This window comes from Bombina bombina, chromosome 9, assembly GCF_027579735.1.
Source record: "Bombina bombina isolate aBomBom1 chromosome 9, aBomBom1.pri, whole genome shotgun sequence".
NCBI classification, from domain to species: Eukaryota; Metazoa; Chordata; class Amphibia; order Anura; family Bombinatoridae; genus Bombina; species Bombina bombina.
In genome coordinates this window covers 115,845,485-115,861,564 of record NC_069507.1, presented here as the reverse complement: position 1 = coordinate 115,861,564, position 16,080 = coordinate 115,845,485, and the positions used below count along the sequence as shown (strand labels likewise).

Here is a 16,080-nt window from a genome sequence, read left to right as displayed (position 1 = left end):
TATTTGCGCCATATTTTATGGTAAATCTTTCTGGTAACAGGCTTCCTAGCCTGGATCAGGGTATCAATAACCGACTCAGAAAAACCACGCTTTGATAAAATCAAGCGTTCAATTTCCAAGCAGTCAGTTTCAGAGAAGTTAGATTTTGATGTTTGAATGGACCCTGTATCAGAAGGTCCTGTCTCAGAGGTAGAGACCAAGGTGGACAGGATGACATGTCCACTAGATCTGCATACCAAGTCCTGCGTGGCCATGCAGGCGCTATTAGAATCACAGATGCTCTCTCTTGTTTGATTTTCGCAATCAATCGAGGAAGCAGCGGGAAGGGTGGAAACACATAAGCCATCCCGAAGTTCCAAGGTGCTGTCAAAGCATCTATCAGAACCGCTCCCGGATCCCTGGATCTGGACCCGTAGTGAGGAAGTTTGGCGTTCTGGCGAGACGCCATGAGATCTATCTCTGGTTTGCCCCAACGTCGAAGTATTTGGGCAAAAATCTCCGGATGAAGTTCCCACTCTCCCGGATGAAAAGTCTGGCGACTCAAGAAATCCGCCTCCCAGTTCTCCACTCCCGGGATGTGGATTGCTGACAGGTGGCAAGAGTGAGACTCTGCCCAGCGAATTATCTTTGATACTTCCATCATTGCTAGGGAGCTTCTTGTCCCTCCCTGATGGTTGATGTAAGCTACAGTCGTGATATTGTCCGACTGAAACCTGATGAACCCCTGAGTTGTTAATTGGGGCCAAGCTAGAAGGGCATTGAGAACTGCCCTCAATTCCAGAATGTTTATTGGAAGGAGACTCTCCTCCTGATTCCATAATCCCTGAGTCTTCAGAGAATTCCAGACAGCGCCCCAACCTAGCAGGCTGGCGTCTGTTGTTACGATTGTCCAGTCTGGCCTGCTGAATGGCATCCCCCTGGACAGGTGTGGCCGATAAAGCCACCATAGAAGAGAATTTCTGGTCTCTTGATTCAGATTCAGGGTAGGGGACAAATCTGAGTAATCCCCATTCCACTGACTTAGCATGCACAATTGCAGCGGTCTGAGGTGTAGGCGTGCAAAAGGTACTATGTCCATTGCCGCTACCATTAAGCCGATCACCTCCATGCATTGAGCCACTGACGGGTGTTGAATGGAATGAAGGACACGGCATGCATCCTGAAGCCTTGTTAACCTGTCTTCTGTCAGGTAAATCTTCATTTCTACAGAATCTATAAGAGTCCCCAAGAATGGAACTCTTGTGAGAGGAAAAAGAGAACTTTTCTTTTCGTTCACTTTCCATCCATGCGACCTTAGAAATGCCAGAACTAACTCTGTATGAGACTTGGCAGTTTGAAAGCTTGAAGCTTGTATTAGAATGTCGTCTAGGTACGGAGCTACCGAAATCCCTCGCGGTCTTAGTACCGCCAGAAGGGCACCCAGAACCTTTGTGAAGATTCTTGGGGCCGTAGCCAATCCGAATGGAAGAGCTACAAACTGGTAGTGCCTGTCTAGGAAGGCAAACCGTAGATACCGTTGATGATCTTTGTGAATCGGTATGTGAAGGTAAGCATCTTTTAAATCCACTGTGGTCATGTACTGACCCTTTTGGATCATAGGTAAGATTGTCCGAATAGTTTCCATTTTGAACGATGGAACTCTTAGGAATTTGTTTAGAATCTTTAAATCTAAGATTGGCCTGAAAGTTCCCTCTTTTTTGGGAACCACAAACAGGTTTGAGTAGAACCCTTGTCCTTGTTCCGACCGCGGAACTGGATGGATCACTCCCATTAATAACAGATCTTGTACACAGCGTAGAAACGCTTCTTTCTTTATCTGGTTTGTTGACAACCTTGACAGATGAAATCTCCCTTTTGGGGGAGATAATTTGAAATCTAGAAGGTATCCCTGAGATATGATCTCCAGCGCCCAGGGATCCTGAACATCTCTTGCCCAGGCCTGAGCGAAGAGAGAAAGTCTGCCCCCCACTAGATCCGGTCCCGGATCGGGGGCTCTCGGTTCATGCTGTCTTTGGGGCAGCAGCAGGTTTCCTGGCCTGTTTGCCCTTATTCCAGGACTGGTTAGGTTTCCAGCCTTGCCTGTAACGAGCAGCAGCTCCTTCCTGTTTTGGAGCAAAGGAGGTTGACGCTGCTCCAGGTTTGAAATTCCGAAAGGGACGAAAATTAGACTGTCTAGCCTTAGCTTTGGCTTTGTCTTGAGGTAGGGCGTGGCCCTTACCTCCTGTAATGTCAGCGATAATTTCTTTCAACCCGGGCCCAAATAAAGACTGCCCTTTGAAAGGTATATTAAGTAATTTAGACTTAGAAGTAACATCAGCTGACCATGATTTTAGCCACAGTGCTCTACGTGCCTGTATGGCGAATCCAGAGTTCTTAGCCGTAAGTTTGGTTAAATGTACTACGGCCTCCGAAATGAATGAATTGGCTAGTTTAAGGACTCTAAGTCTGTCCATAATGTCGTCTAGCGTAGATGAACTAAGGTTCTCTTCCAGAGACTCAATCCAAAATGCTGCCGCAGCCGTAATCGGCGCGATACATGCAAGGGGTTGCAATATAAAACCTTGTTGAACAAACATTTTCTTAAGGTAACCCTCTAATTTTTTATCCATTGGATCTGAAAAAGCACAGCTATCCTCTACCGGGATAGTGGTACGCTTAGCTAAAGTAGAAACTGCTCCCTCCACCTTAGGGACCGTTTGCCATAAGTCCCGAGTAGTGGCGTCTATTGGAAACATCTTTCTAAATATTGGAGGGGGTGAGAACGGCACACCGGGTCTATCCCACTCCTTAGTAACAATTTCAGTTAATCTCTTAGGTATAGGAAAAACGTCAGTACTCGCCGGTACCGCAAAGTATTTATCCAACCTACACATTTTCTCTGGTATTGCAATGGTGTTACAATCATTGAGAGCCGCTAAGACCTCCCCTAGTAATGCCCGGAGGTTCTCCAACTTAAATTTAAAATTTGAAATATCTGAATCCAATCTGTTTGGATCAGAACCGTCACCCACAGAATGAAGCTCTCCGTCCTCATGCTCTGCAAGCTGTGACGCAGTATCAGACATGGCCCTAGTATTGTCAGCGCACTCTGTTCTCACCCCAGAGTGATCACGCTTGCCTCTTAGTTCTGGTAATTTAGACAAAACTTCAGTCATAACAGTAGCCATATCATGTAATGTTATCTGTAATGGCCGCCCAGATGTATTAGGCGCCATAATATCACGCACCTCCTGGGCGGGAGATGCAGGTACTGCCGCGTGAGGCGAGTTAGTCGGCATAACTCTCCCCTCGCAGTTTGGTGAAATTTGTTCACATTGTACAGATTGACTTTTATTTAAAGTAGCATCAATACAGTTAGTACATAAATTTCTATTGGACTCCACCTTGGCATTGGAACAAATGACACAGATATCATTCTCTGAGTCAGACATGTTTAACACACTAGCAATAACTTGCAACCTGGTTATAATCTTTTTTAACAAAAACGTACTGTGCCTCAAAGAGGTACTTAAACGATTAAATGACAGTTGAGATAATGAACTGAAAAACAGTTATAGCATCAAGTTTAAAATAACACAACTTTTAGCAAAGGTTTGTTCCCATTAGTAAATAACTAAATTTGACATAAAAAATTATAGAGTAACGTTTTTATTCACAGTCAATAAAAATTCTCACAGCTCTGCTGAGAGAATGTACCTCCCTTCAAAGAAGTTTGAAGACCCCTGAGATCTGTCAGTGAACCGGATCATGCAGGAAATATAATAGTAGCTGACTGGAATTTTTTGATGCGTAGCAAAAGAGCGCCAAAAACGGCCCCTCCCTCTCACACACAGCAGTGAGGAGAAACGAAACTGTCACAATTTAAAGCATACAACTGCCAAGTGGAAAATAATGCCCAAACATTTATTTACTCAGTACCTCAGCAATGTAAACGATTCTACATTCCAGCAAAAACGTTTAACATGACAATATTTATTAAAAGGATTAGTGACCTTTAACAGAGTAGTTCCGGTGAAAAACCATTCCCAGAATACTGAAGTGTATACATACATGTCATTATAACGGTATAGCAGGATTTTTTCATCAATTCCATTCAGAAAATAAAAACTGCTACATACCTCAATGCAGATTCATCTGCCCGCTGTCCCCTGATCTGAAGCCTTTACCTCCCTCAGATGGCCGAGAACAGCAATATGATCTTAACTACTCCGGTTAAAATCATAGTAAAAAACTCTGGTAGATTCTTCTTCAAACTCTGCCAGAGAAGTAATAACACGCTCCGGTGCTATTGTAAAATAACAAACTTTTGATTGAAGTCATAAAAACTAAGTATAATCACCATAGTCCTCTCACACATCCTATCTAGTCGTTGGGTGCAAGAGAATGACTGGGACTGACGTAGAGGGGAGGAGCTATATCAGCTCTGCTGGGTGAATCCTCTTGCATTTCCTGTTGGGGAGGAGTTATATCCCAGAAGTAATGATGACCCGTGGACTGATCGCACATAACAGAAGAAAATAGGATTTTTTTTAAATCCTTTTTTTGTTTTTTTAAATATTACTGAAAGGGACACTGAACCCAATTTTTTTCTTTTATGATTCAGATAGAGCGTGCAATTTTAAGTAACTTTCTAATTTACTCCTATTATCAATTTTTCTTCGTTCTCTTGCTATCTTTATTTGAAAAAGAAGGCATCTAAGCTTAGAAACCTGGACATAATTGTTTATTGGTGGATGAATGTATCCACTAATCAACATTAACAACCCAGGTTGTTCACCAAAAATGGGCTGGCATTTAAACTTACATTCTTGCTTTTCAAATAATCATACCAAGAGAATGAAGAAAATTTGATAATAGGAGTAAATTAGAAAGTTGCTTAAAATTGAAGGTTCTATCTGAATCACAAAAGAAAAAAAATTGGGTTCAGTGTCCCTTTAAACAGTTTGGATTACAGAATAAATTCAGATTTTGGGAGTTCTACAAAGGATACCAAAGGATACCTAGAGAAAGAGGTACGTACATTTATGACAGAACTAAACTGTAATTTATTTATTTTTTTAAACTGTACTCTCTGCCTGAATCATCCAAGTTGAATTGGGCTTTCATGTTCCTTTATATAATAACTTTGTAGAACAAGCAGTTCATAGTCTAATTCCTGCTAGGAGATACTGCAAGCAATATATTTAAAGTAAAAAGCAATTCAGGCAAGATTACAAGTGGAGCGCTAAATATTCCTTTTGGGAAAGCGATATTTGCGCTCCACTGAGTAATGTGCGCTGGTATTACAAGTTGTCAACAATGCGAATGCAAGCTTGTATTTTCTAATAATACTGTATATAATTTTCAGATATCCAAAGCACAGATTAATTGCATAATCTGACATAAATGCGTTTAATAATATATATATATATTGGAGGCCTTTCCAGTCAAATACATAGAAATATGCAATATTATTTTTTCAATTCCAATGTTTTAATGTGTTTTCAATAGAAATACTTAAAATGCATATGTTCTTTTTATATATATATATATATATATATATATATATATATATATATATATATATATATATATATATATATATATCTTTATATAAAATATATACAATATATATCTACCGATTGGGGCCAATTTACCAAGTGGTCAATTGGCCCCAATGCAGCTGTTTCTTAAGACCGCTACTCCTTAACTGGTCCGCCGCATCTGAGGCAGCGAACAGCAATCAGCCTGATCGTATACGATCGGGTTGATTGACACCACCTGCTATCGGCCGATTGGCCCCAAATCTGAAGGGGACGGCATTGCACAAGCAGTTCACCAGAACTTCAGTGGGTCATGTCTGCCCGACATATGGTAAATCAACCCCTATATCTGTATATATTCATATAGATATATATTACAATAAAATAATTATAGATGCATTTTTTGTTTATAAAATTAAAATTTTCTTCTAAGTGAAGAACATAGGAATGTGAAATATTTCTCAAAACCTTAGGCTTTAGGGCAGTTGATCTAGCACAGTGTCTGGTTAGCGGGCAATTGATACAAATTTCTTCAGCACATTCCATAGAAGTCTATGGGGAGGAGGAATTAGTGAGGTCACAATATCCGAACATCTGAAGCTAGCACACCTGAATCTTTTACTCGTGTGAAAACTTTTTATTTTCAACTAATACGCATGCTAATCCAGACGTGCTAATTTTGAACACAGCACGAGAGCGAACATTTTTTTAGCGCTTGACATTTGTAATTTGGCCCTATAATAATAAAAATGTATTTACCCTTTCCATTCTCTTAATAGACTGTTGATAATTCCTTTAAGTACTGCTTTCTGGATATCTTGAGACTGCAAAAAAAAACAAAAAAAACAAGTTATTTTGATATCCTTCTTTAATAATTCATCCCACTATAAATAAAATTACTTAAAGGGATAGGATAGTCAAAATTAAACTTGCATGATTCAGATAGAGCATGTAATTTTAAGACACTTTAAAATTCCCTTCTATTTGTAAATGTACTTTGTTCTTTTGATATCCCTTGTTGAAAAAGAATACACACATATCCCACACTAGTGGGAGCGAGCTGCTGATTGGTGCCTGCACATATTTGTCTCTTGTGATTGGCTACCTAGATGTGTTCAGCTAGCTGCCAGTAATGCTATTGATGTTCCTTCAGCAAAGGATAATAAGAGAATAAAGCAAATTTGCTAATAAAAGTAAATTGGAAAGTTGTTTAAAATTGTATGTTCTATTCAAATCATGCAAGAAATGTTTGGGGTTTCCAGTACCTGTCATGAAACTTTGTTTAATGTGGTCAAATATTTTTGTTCTTGTAGCCTTTTCTCTTTGCATTCTATGGGGCCGATTTATGAAAGTAGCGTATCATGTCCGCCGCACATACGCATACGCTGTCGGCATTTATCATTGCACAAGCAGTTCTTGTAAACTGCTTGTGCAATGCCGCCCCGTGCAGATTCACAGCCAATCGGCCGCTAGCAGGGGGTGTCAATCAGCCCGATCGTATAGGATCTGGTGGATTGATGTCCGCAGCCTCAGAGCAGACGGACAAGTTATGAAGTAGTGGTCTTTAGAAAACTGCTGTTTCCGGCAAGCATGAAGGCTCGCACGGAAACTCGGCCCCTATATGTCTCACCCTTGTCTGCTTTTATTCTCTCTCTCTCTTTTATATGTCATCTCACATGAAATTAATTAAATTAAATTAATCTTACTGCATGATAATTTCCACAAATCTGACTAATTTCAAATATTTTAGTAGCTAAAATTTAAAATGACATTTACATGACAATAATAAAACATTTATAAAATTATATCACACATACAAAAGTATCAATGAATATTAGTTTAGAAGCAATGTTTAAAGAATACACAAAAACAGAGAAGCGCTCAATAAACCTAGAGGGAAATGGCTGCACCTCACTGACGAGGCCCACGCTAGGCCGAAAGATTTGCTGAGTCTCTTGTTCAGAGAGGGGTTGCCTGGTATTTCAGAGCTAGACTGTACTGTTTAGTGAAGATCAGAATGATATACTACAGGGAAGTTATTTTCTGTGAAGCGCACATGCTGGGCAAAAAGAGGCTGCTTCTGGGGTGGTAGCTAGCCATAGAACAAGCTAATTACGCTATTGTTCTTTCTCTGGTTGAGCGCTTCTCTCTTTTTGTAAATGTTGAATGAATCATTATAGTATTAAAAAGATATGTTCTAATCTGTTAGATAATAAAATGTTAACTCTAATGCTATGGGGCATATTTATCACGCTTCGTATGGAGCTTGATGCCTGTGTTTCTGGCGAGCCTTCAAAAAAGACTGCTGCTCCATAACCTGTCTTCCTGCTCTGAGGCGGCGGACAGACATCGCCGGAAATTAATCCGATCGGGTTGATTGACACCCCCTGCTAGCGGCCGATTGGAGCTGCTGGTGCAATGATAAATGCTGAGAGCGTATGCTGTCGGCATTTATCGATGTGCAGCGGACATGATCCGCAATGTCGGATCATGTCCGCTCGCACATTAGTAAATAGGCCCCTACGTGTTTAACTCCTGCAAAGGGGTTAATAACACGGCTAAAGTCCTGCAGAGCACTGCTTGTCTCAAGTGGAACCTGCCACTGATCCAATCAGCAGCGCTAGTCTTACAGCTGGATCATGAGCGGGACTTGAAGTATGTGTTTAATCCCTTTGCTGGGTTAAACACATAGCATTACAGCATTGCTAGTGTTAAAATTTTAACACTAGAGTGTTCCTTAAAAGATCCTACACATGTACAAAAAGCTAATAACTATATGTAACAGACTGGGTCAGTCACAAAGGAAGAGGATTTTATGATTGGGTGTTTACAACAAATGTCCGTCAATGAATATATAATTTTTTTTTTCTGCAATACGGATTAACAAATTTATTGTCAACATTTTAGATTGAAAATACTCACTGTATTTATTAAGGCATCATATACAACATTCAAAAATTTTGTGTTAACTCTGGAATCTTCAACAGTATTGACAGAAACATTTCCATCTCTCTGTGGATTAAGCAAAATGACAGAAGAAAAGCAAATTATAATGAATACAAAATGAAAGTAGAATGAAATGTTACAATATTTAAAAGAACAATGGCAAATGGTAATGTAATTCATAGATTTTTATTAAAGTTTTTCTAATACCCTACTTGTCTCTTGAAGGGGCATGAAACTGAGAATTGTAATGTACAATAGTACAGTTCAGTTTAGACTACAAACATTTCCGGAATGCACATATATTAGCAAAAATGTGTCAAGAAACAGCACTGTATAGGTGTTAGCATTTACTGTAGCCTCATTCAAATACTGTGTCTGCTCAGAAAGCATGATGTATTTATCATCAAGTATGGAAATAGTCATTAATGACACAAAATGTGCTCAATGAGCATGTGTAGTGCATGGGGTATATATATATATATATATATATATATATATATATATATATATATATATATATATATATATATATATACACATACACAGTTAAAAATCCTCCACTATACACTGTGCAGACTGAAGTAAAAATGTCATTGTGAACCTAATTTGCATGTCTTACCCAGAATTCTTTGCTGCATTGGAAACAATGTATCCAGAGGTTTTCTGTGGGAAAAGCAAGCCTCCTGACTTGTCTAAATTTGTTAATGGGCTACACAATGAATTATTCTCTCTCTCTCTCTCTCTATCTATACTATAATCGCGTTTGTAACGCATCCGTCGCTGTCAGGAAGCTCCAGCACTCTCAGCTGTTATGTTACAGCCGAGAGCTGGAGCTCCTGAAGTTTCAGGCATCTGCCGCATATGGAGCCGGAGCGCGATCCGTGCTTCGGCTCCATATAAGGGCAGATGCCTAATTGTTACAGACGGTGACACTGTGTGTGTGTCCGTCTGTAACAATTTTCTGCTTGTGTCGGTGGGAGGTGTGGGTGGGTGGCGGGTGGGAGGCTCAGCAGCAGAGGGGGGAGGGAAGGGAGTGAGAGGGCCCTATGCGAAAAAGAGTTTAAAAGGAACAAGGAGGGATGGGGCAGCTACACTTCAGAAAATGGGTTTGGTGGTGCAGGGGGGACTATGATCGCGGGAGGGGGGGCTGGTGGGACCACTACACTACAGAAAAAAATAAAAAAGGGGGTTATAGGTACTGGAAGACAGCCAGAGTGAGACAGAGTGAGAGGGACAGGGGATAGGGACAGAGGGAAAGAGTGATAGGGACAGAGGGACAGGGGGATAGGGATAGATGAATATAATTATAGATAGGTATATTTATTTCATTAAACATTTTGGCCCGTGTACACTGGCTTTACCACTAGTATATACAGTATCTCACAAAAGTGAGTACATCCCTCACATTTTTGTAAATATTTTATTATATCTTTTCATGTGACTACACTGAAGAAATGACACTTTGCTACAATGTAAAGTAGTGAGTGTACAGCCTGTATAACGGTGTAAATTTGCTGTCCCCTCAAAATAACTCAACACACAACCATTAATGTCTAAACCGTTGGCAACAAAAGTGACTACTTTCCTAAATGGAAATGTCCAAATTGGGCCCAACGTGTCAATATTTTGTGTGGCCACCATTATTTTCCAGCACTGCCTTAACCCTCTTGGGCATGGAGTTCACAAAAGCTTCACAGGTTGCCACTGGAGTCCTCTCCCACTCCTTTATGATGACATCACGGAGCTGGTGGATGTTAGAGACCTTGTGCTCCCCCACCTTCCGTTTGAGGATGCCCCACAGATGCTCAATAGGGTTTAGGTCTGGAGACATGCTTGGCCAGTCCATCACCTTGACCCTCAGCTTCTTTAAGGCAGTGTTCATCTTGGAGGTATGTTTGGGGTTGTTATCTTGTTGGAATACTGCCCTGCGGCCCAGTCTCCGAAGGGAGGGGATTATGCTCTGCTTCAGTATGTCACAGTACATGTTGGCATTTATGGTTCCCTCAATAAACTGTAGCTCCCCAGTGCCGGCAGCACTCATGCAGGCCCAGACCATGTCACTCCCACCACCATGCTTGACTGTACTCCTCACCTGGTTGCCGCCACAAACGCTTGACACCATCTGAACCAAATAAGTTTATCTTGGTCTCATCGGACCATAGGACATAGTCCCGGTAATCCATGTCCTTAGTCTGCTTGTCTTCAGCAAACTGTTTGTGGGCTTTCTTATGCATCATCTTTAGAAGAGGCTTCCTTCTGGGACAACAGTCATGCAGACCAATTTGATGCTGTGTGTGGTGTATGGTCTGAGCACTGACAGACTGACCCCCCACCCCTTCAACCTCTGCAGCAATGCTGGCAACACTCATACATCTATTTCCCAAAGACAACCTCTGGATATGATGCTGAGCACGTGCACTCAAATTCTTTGGTCGACCATGGCGAGGCCTGTTCTGAGTAGAACCTGTCCTGCAAAACCGCTGTATGGTCTTGCCCACCGTGCCGCAGCTCAGTTTCAGGGTCTTGGCAATCTTCTTGTAGCTTAGGCCATCTTTATGTAGAGCAAAAATTCTTTTTTCCAGATCCTCAGAGAATTCTTTGTCATGAGGTGCCATGTTGAACTTCTAGTGACCAGTATGAGAGCGATAGCACCAAATTTAACACACCTGCTCCCCATTCACACCTGAGACCTTGTAACACTAACGAGTTGTGACACCGGGGAGGGAAAATGGCTAATTGGGCCCAGTTTGGATATTTCTACTTAGTGTACTCACTTTTATTGCCAACGGTTTAGATATTAATGGCAGTGTGTTGAGTTATTAGTGGGGACAGCAAATTTACACTTTTATACAGGCTGTACACTCGCTACTTTATATTGTAGCAAAGTGTCATTTCTTCAGTGTTGTCACATGAAAATATAAAATAAAATATTTACAAAACTGCGAGGGGTGTACTCACTTTTGTGAGATACTGTGTGTGTGTATGTATGTATGTATGTATGTATAAATATATATATATATATATATATATATATATATATACAGGGGTCAAGTCGAGCAGGAACGCATGGGGACGGAGTTCCTGCACTATTTTTGCAGGAGGAACTAAGTTCCCTCTAGATAGAGAACCCTACAGTAAACATTTCTGGAGCACAGTCTGGTTAGAGGGAAAGTGAGATCCGCTAGTAAGGGGCAGTAACACTTCCTACAATACACTAAATGCAAATACTGTCAGCGGTCCTGCTGTGTGATCACCCCACACTGTGGAACACATGGAGCTTATATTTCTGCATGTCTTGCTCTGGGGTTATTTAGATCCCCTCACAGAAATAGTACCATTGCACCTTAAGTGGGTGAGACTCTGTGACAAAGGAGAATTCTAAGGCCCAAAGGCAACCATTCAACCCTTCATTGGATTTAATTTGCTTCCATTAACCACAGTGTATAGATTATATACATATATATACAATGTGTGTGTGTGTATATATAAAACAATATTTATTGTGAAGGGGAGGGTGGAAGTCTTGGTGAGTTCCCACACTTTTTGTTATAGGACTTGACCCGTGTGTGTGTGTATGTGTGTGTATGTATGTATGTATGTATGTATGTATGCATGCATGCATGCATGTATATATATATATATATATATATATATATATATATATATATATATATATATAAATATAAAATTATGACTCACTGAAGGCTCAGATAATGGTTAGAATTATTTAGCAATATAGTATTTTTTTAATTAAGATATATACATTGTTTTTTTAGACTTATTGCTATTACACACTTAATAGACTACAGTATAGTGTAACTATAACTTTTATATGAAAACAAAAACATGTGTGACTCACTGTATTGCTATAGTCGCTCATTGTGGTGGTCTGGAACCGAACCTGCAACCTAAATGTATGTTAGTATGTATGTATTCTTTTATATAGTGCAGACACTCATTGATTATTTATTGATATATTGTGCTAAGTAACATCGAGAAAAGCAAAGGAACAAAGTTATTTACAATGCTTGATTATATACAATGCTTGATATATTTTACAGCCCCTCTTGTGAAAACTAGAGTATTTAAAGGGCAATTATATTATAGCTATAACCTGTTATGAGATGGAAGAGGGGGTGGTACTCTGTATCTGCATCTATCTATCTATCTATCTATCTATCTATCTATCTATCTATCTGTGTGTGTTTATATGTGTGTGTGCCTGTGTGTTTATGTGTGTGTGTGTGTGTGTGTGTGTGTGTGTATGTGTGTTTATATGTGTGTGAGTGTGTATGTTTGTTTATATGTCTGTATGTGTGTGTGCATGTGTGTGTGTGTGTGTGTGTGTGTGCATGTGTGTTTATATGTGTGTGTGTGCATGTGTGTTTATATGTGTGTGTGTGTGTATGTGTGTTTATATGTGTGTGAGTGTGTATGTTTGTTTATATGTCTGTATGTGTGTGTGTGTGTGTGCACATGTGTGTGTGTGTGTGCATGTGTGTTTATATGTGTGTGTGTGTGTATGTGTGTTTATATGTGTCTGTATGTATGTGTGTATGTGTGTGTGTGTTAAAATGTATCTATGTGAATTTCCGTTTTATGTCCCTTTAAACTACTGGCTAGTAGTCAATACCAGGGTACATTCAGAATGCCATGGAATAGTTTACTATATGTTAATCATTTATCTTAATAAATATTTAACATGGGAAGAAACAATAGGTCATAACACGGTAGTTCCTAACTATTTGCTCTAGTGAAGTTTGTGTTCCCTTTCTAAAAATAAGCTCTTAGTGATCAACTGACCCAAAACACAGGTAAAAGGTCACTTGTCATTATTGCACGCTTATTTAATCTACCATCCTCTTTGGTTTTCAGATGAGTTAATATAAATATATAAGAGAAAGCCAGCTCATTTGGTAGGAAGTATCACTTAAAGAATGGTTTGGTCCTTGCAACATTCTAGATTCTCTTTACCTCTTGCATAAATAAAAATAAAGTAAAATATAAATAAACACATTAATAATTTATATATCTGCAATATTTAAATGCAATGGTTTTCCACATCTATCAATATAATGATTTATTTTTAACTTTTTAACTGAATGACTGATAAAGGGACAGATTACGAGTGGAGCGCAAATATTTGCGCACGAGTGATATCGGATTTTTGTGTTCACTTGCACGCAGGTTAAATTGCGCTGGTATTGCAAGTTAAAAGTAAAACGCAAAATCACTTGAGCGCAATTCAAGTAAACGCTCGTCCGGTTATGTGTGTCCTGAGAGTTGTGGTTAACTGTTTTGCAAAACAAAAAAGTGCCACAAAACATATCAAAAATACATTACAAAGTACAGTTACACTCATAATAACACCATCTAATATAAATTATTTAAAATTGCATAAAAAAGTTATAAGGGCCCAAAGATATGACGTCTCGGGTGTTAAAGATGGATATATATATATATATATATATAGTGAATATTGGATTAGCTGTGTTAGTCCAGTAGATAAGATGCTCAAATAACAAAGTATTGCAGTATGCATCGATACCTTTTTTATTGAACTAACATAATATTTCAAAGACAAGCTTTCAAGAGTTTTTCTCCCTTCCTCAGGTCTGAAGCAATACTGATCAATCTGATTCATCAGTATTGCTTCAGACCTGAGGAAGGGAGAAAAACTCTCGAAAGCTTGTCTTTGAAATATTATGTTAGTTCAATAAAAAAGGTATCACTGCATACTGCAATACTTTGTTATTTGAGCATTATATATATATATATATATATATATACTGTATATATATCAATTGCATTTATCCTGTTGAAGAATAAAACGCTGCACTCACCGAACAAATTCAGTTTAATCTCATCAAATTAACATTTTCGATATACAAATGCCCCAAACGTTTCGGTACCTATCTCAATGGGTGTTTAACGTGTTTCCCAATGTTCTCTATTAAACCCACAAACCTGTTGCCTTAATATACCCTACAGTGCTAAAACTTCCAGTGCTAAAGTGCTACAGCATGTATCCCACGTCACCGGTGATTAATCTCACCATTTGTAAAAAGAGTGCATGACTAATTAACATAATCCCGCCCCCAGTGAGGAGACAACCCTTACGTCACTGTCCATACATTCTATCACGGTCAATACAAGCACTAGCACGGCAGCATCCAGGAACTTTCATTTACTCCTAAATTAAAAACAAAAAACACATTTATAGTTAGATTCTACTCTCAATCTAATATATTATGACGTTTTTATGACTAATTTTAAAAGCTAGAAACACCTACCCTATGGAAACTACATTGGCTTCTTATCTGTTGCAGTATGGTAGAAACTTAATAACGGTGGAACACACACTCATTAGTCAGGACAGCCCAAGATGATTTGATGAATACTGTAGATGGAGTATTAAATACTGGCTGACAATCATTTTTCTTGATGTCAGAAAAAACCTAGATCGTCCAATCATAGAAAGATCTGACTACAGGAACACATTATTGTTCAGCTGTACATTTAGCCCTCTAGGGGTCACAGTATCCAGTCGATAAATCCATGATGTTTCCAATTGCAGAAGCTTCTTATGTCTGTCCCCACCTCTATTCAGAGAAGGCACATCTCTATTCAGCGGAGGCACATAATCAATTATCATAGTTCTCAGGCTAGCAGCAGTATGACCCGCCTGCATAAAGTGCCATAGGGTAAGTGTATCTAGCTTTGAAATTAGAACTTAATAATATGTTAGATTGAGAGTAGAATCTAACTATAAAGGTGGTTTTTGTTTTTAATTTAGAAGTAAATGAAAGTTCCAGGATGCTGCCGTGCTAGTGCTTGTATTGACCGCGATAGAATGTATGGACAGTGACGTAAGGGTTGTCTCCTCACTGGGGACGGGATTATGTTAATTAGTCATGCGCTCTTTTTACAAATGGTGAGATTAATCACCAGTGACGTGGGATACATGCTGTAGCACTTTAGCACCGGAAGTTTTAGCACTGTAGGGTATATTAAGGCAACAGGTGTGTGGGTTTAATAGAGAACATTGGGACACAGGTTAAACACCCATTGAGAAAGGTACCAGTCCGGTACCGAAACGTTTGGGGCATTTGTATATAGAAAATGTTAATTTGATGAGATTAAACTGAATTTGTTCATGAAGAGTGCAGCATTTTATTCTTCTAACAAGATAAATGCAATTGATGTATACATTATACGCAGCACCCCGGCTGTTGTCTATTTGTAACAGTGAGTGCACTTAAAATTGGCAGCAGGGTAACATCTCTTAATCCATGTATATAAGTCTTCTTACAAGAGGGGGTTTAGTGCATGTCTATATATATATATATATATATATATATATATATATATATATATATATATATATATATACATACATACATCATTCTTTGTTACAGATAGTAATCAATATGTCACATTAACACCCATCATTATAACAATTTTATTGGCAACTGGATACCATAAATTCTAAGGGACTGAACTCTGTGCCTGATTTTGGTGCATTAACATAATATATCCTTGTAATGTGTCACTCTTGGGATGGAGCACTGGATGGGGACTGACTAGGGGTGTTCTTCTCGCCTTTGGACGA

At 39.2% G+C, this 16,080-nt stretch overlaps 2 protein-coding genes across 2 annotated transcripts in view; both read right to left on the bottom strand.

Annotated features, from left to right (window-relative positions):
• HECTD2 (HECT domain E3 ubiquitin protein ligase 2) overlaps window positions 1–16,080 on the bottom strand; it is a 375,065-nt gene that overhangs the window by 143,072 nt on the left and 215,913 nt on the right. The window contains exons 5-6 of the mRNA XM_053692327.1: window positions 8,445–8,534; window positions 6,282–6,346 (exon numbers count right to left, since the gene is read on the bottom strand). Coding sequence (XP_053548302.1) covers window positions 6,282–6,346; window positions 8,445–8,534 — 155 coding nt within the window. The remainder of the gene's footprint in view (window positions 1–6,281; window positions 6,347–8,444; window positions 8,535–16,080) is intronic.
• Window positions 1,128–3,895, bottom strand: LOC128640027 (uncharacterized). Its single transcript, XM_053692329.1, has 2 exons — window positions 3,459–3,895; window positions 1,128–3,399 (listed from the first exon to the last, which is right to left on the bottom strand). The coding sequence occupies exon 2, from the start codon at window positions 3,276–3,278 to the stop codon at window positions 2,001–2,003; it is 1,278 nt and encodes a 425-aa protein (XP_053548304.1). The 5' UTR covers window positions 3,279–3,399; window positions 3,459–3,895; the 3' UTR covers window positions 1,128–2,000.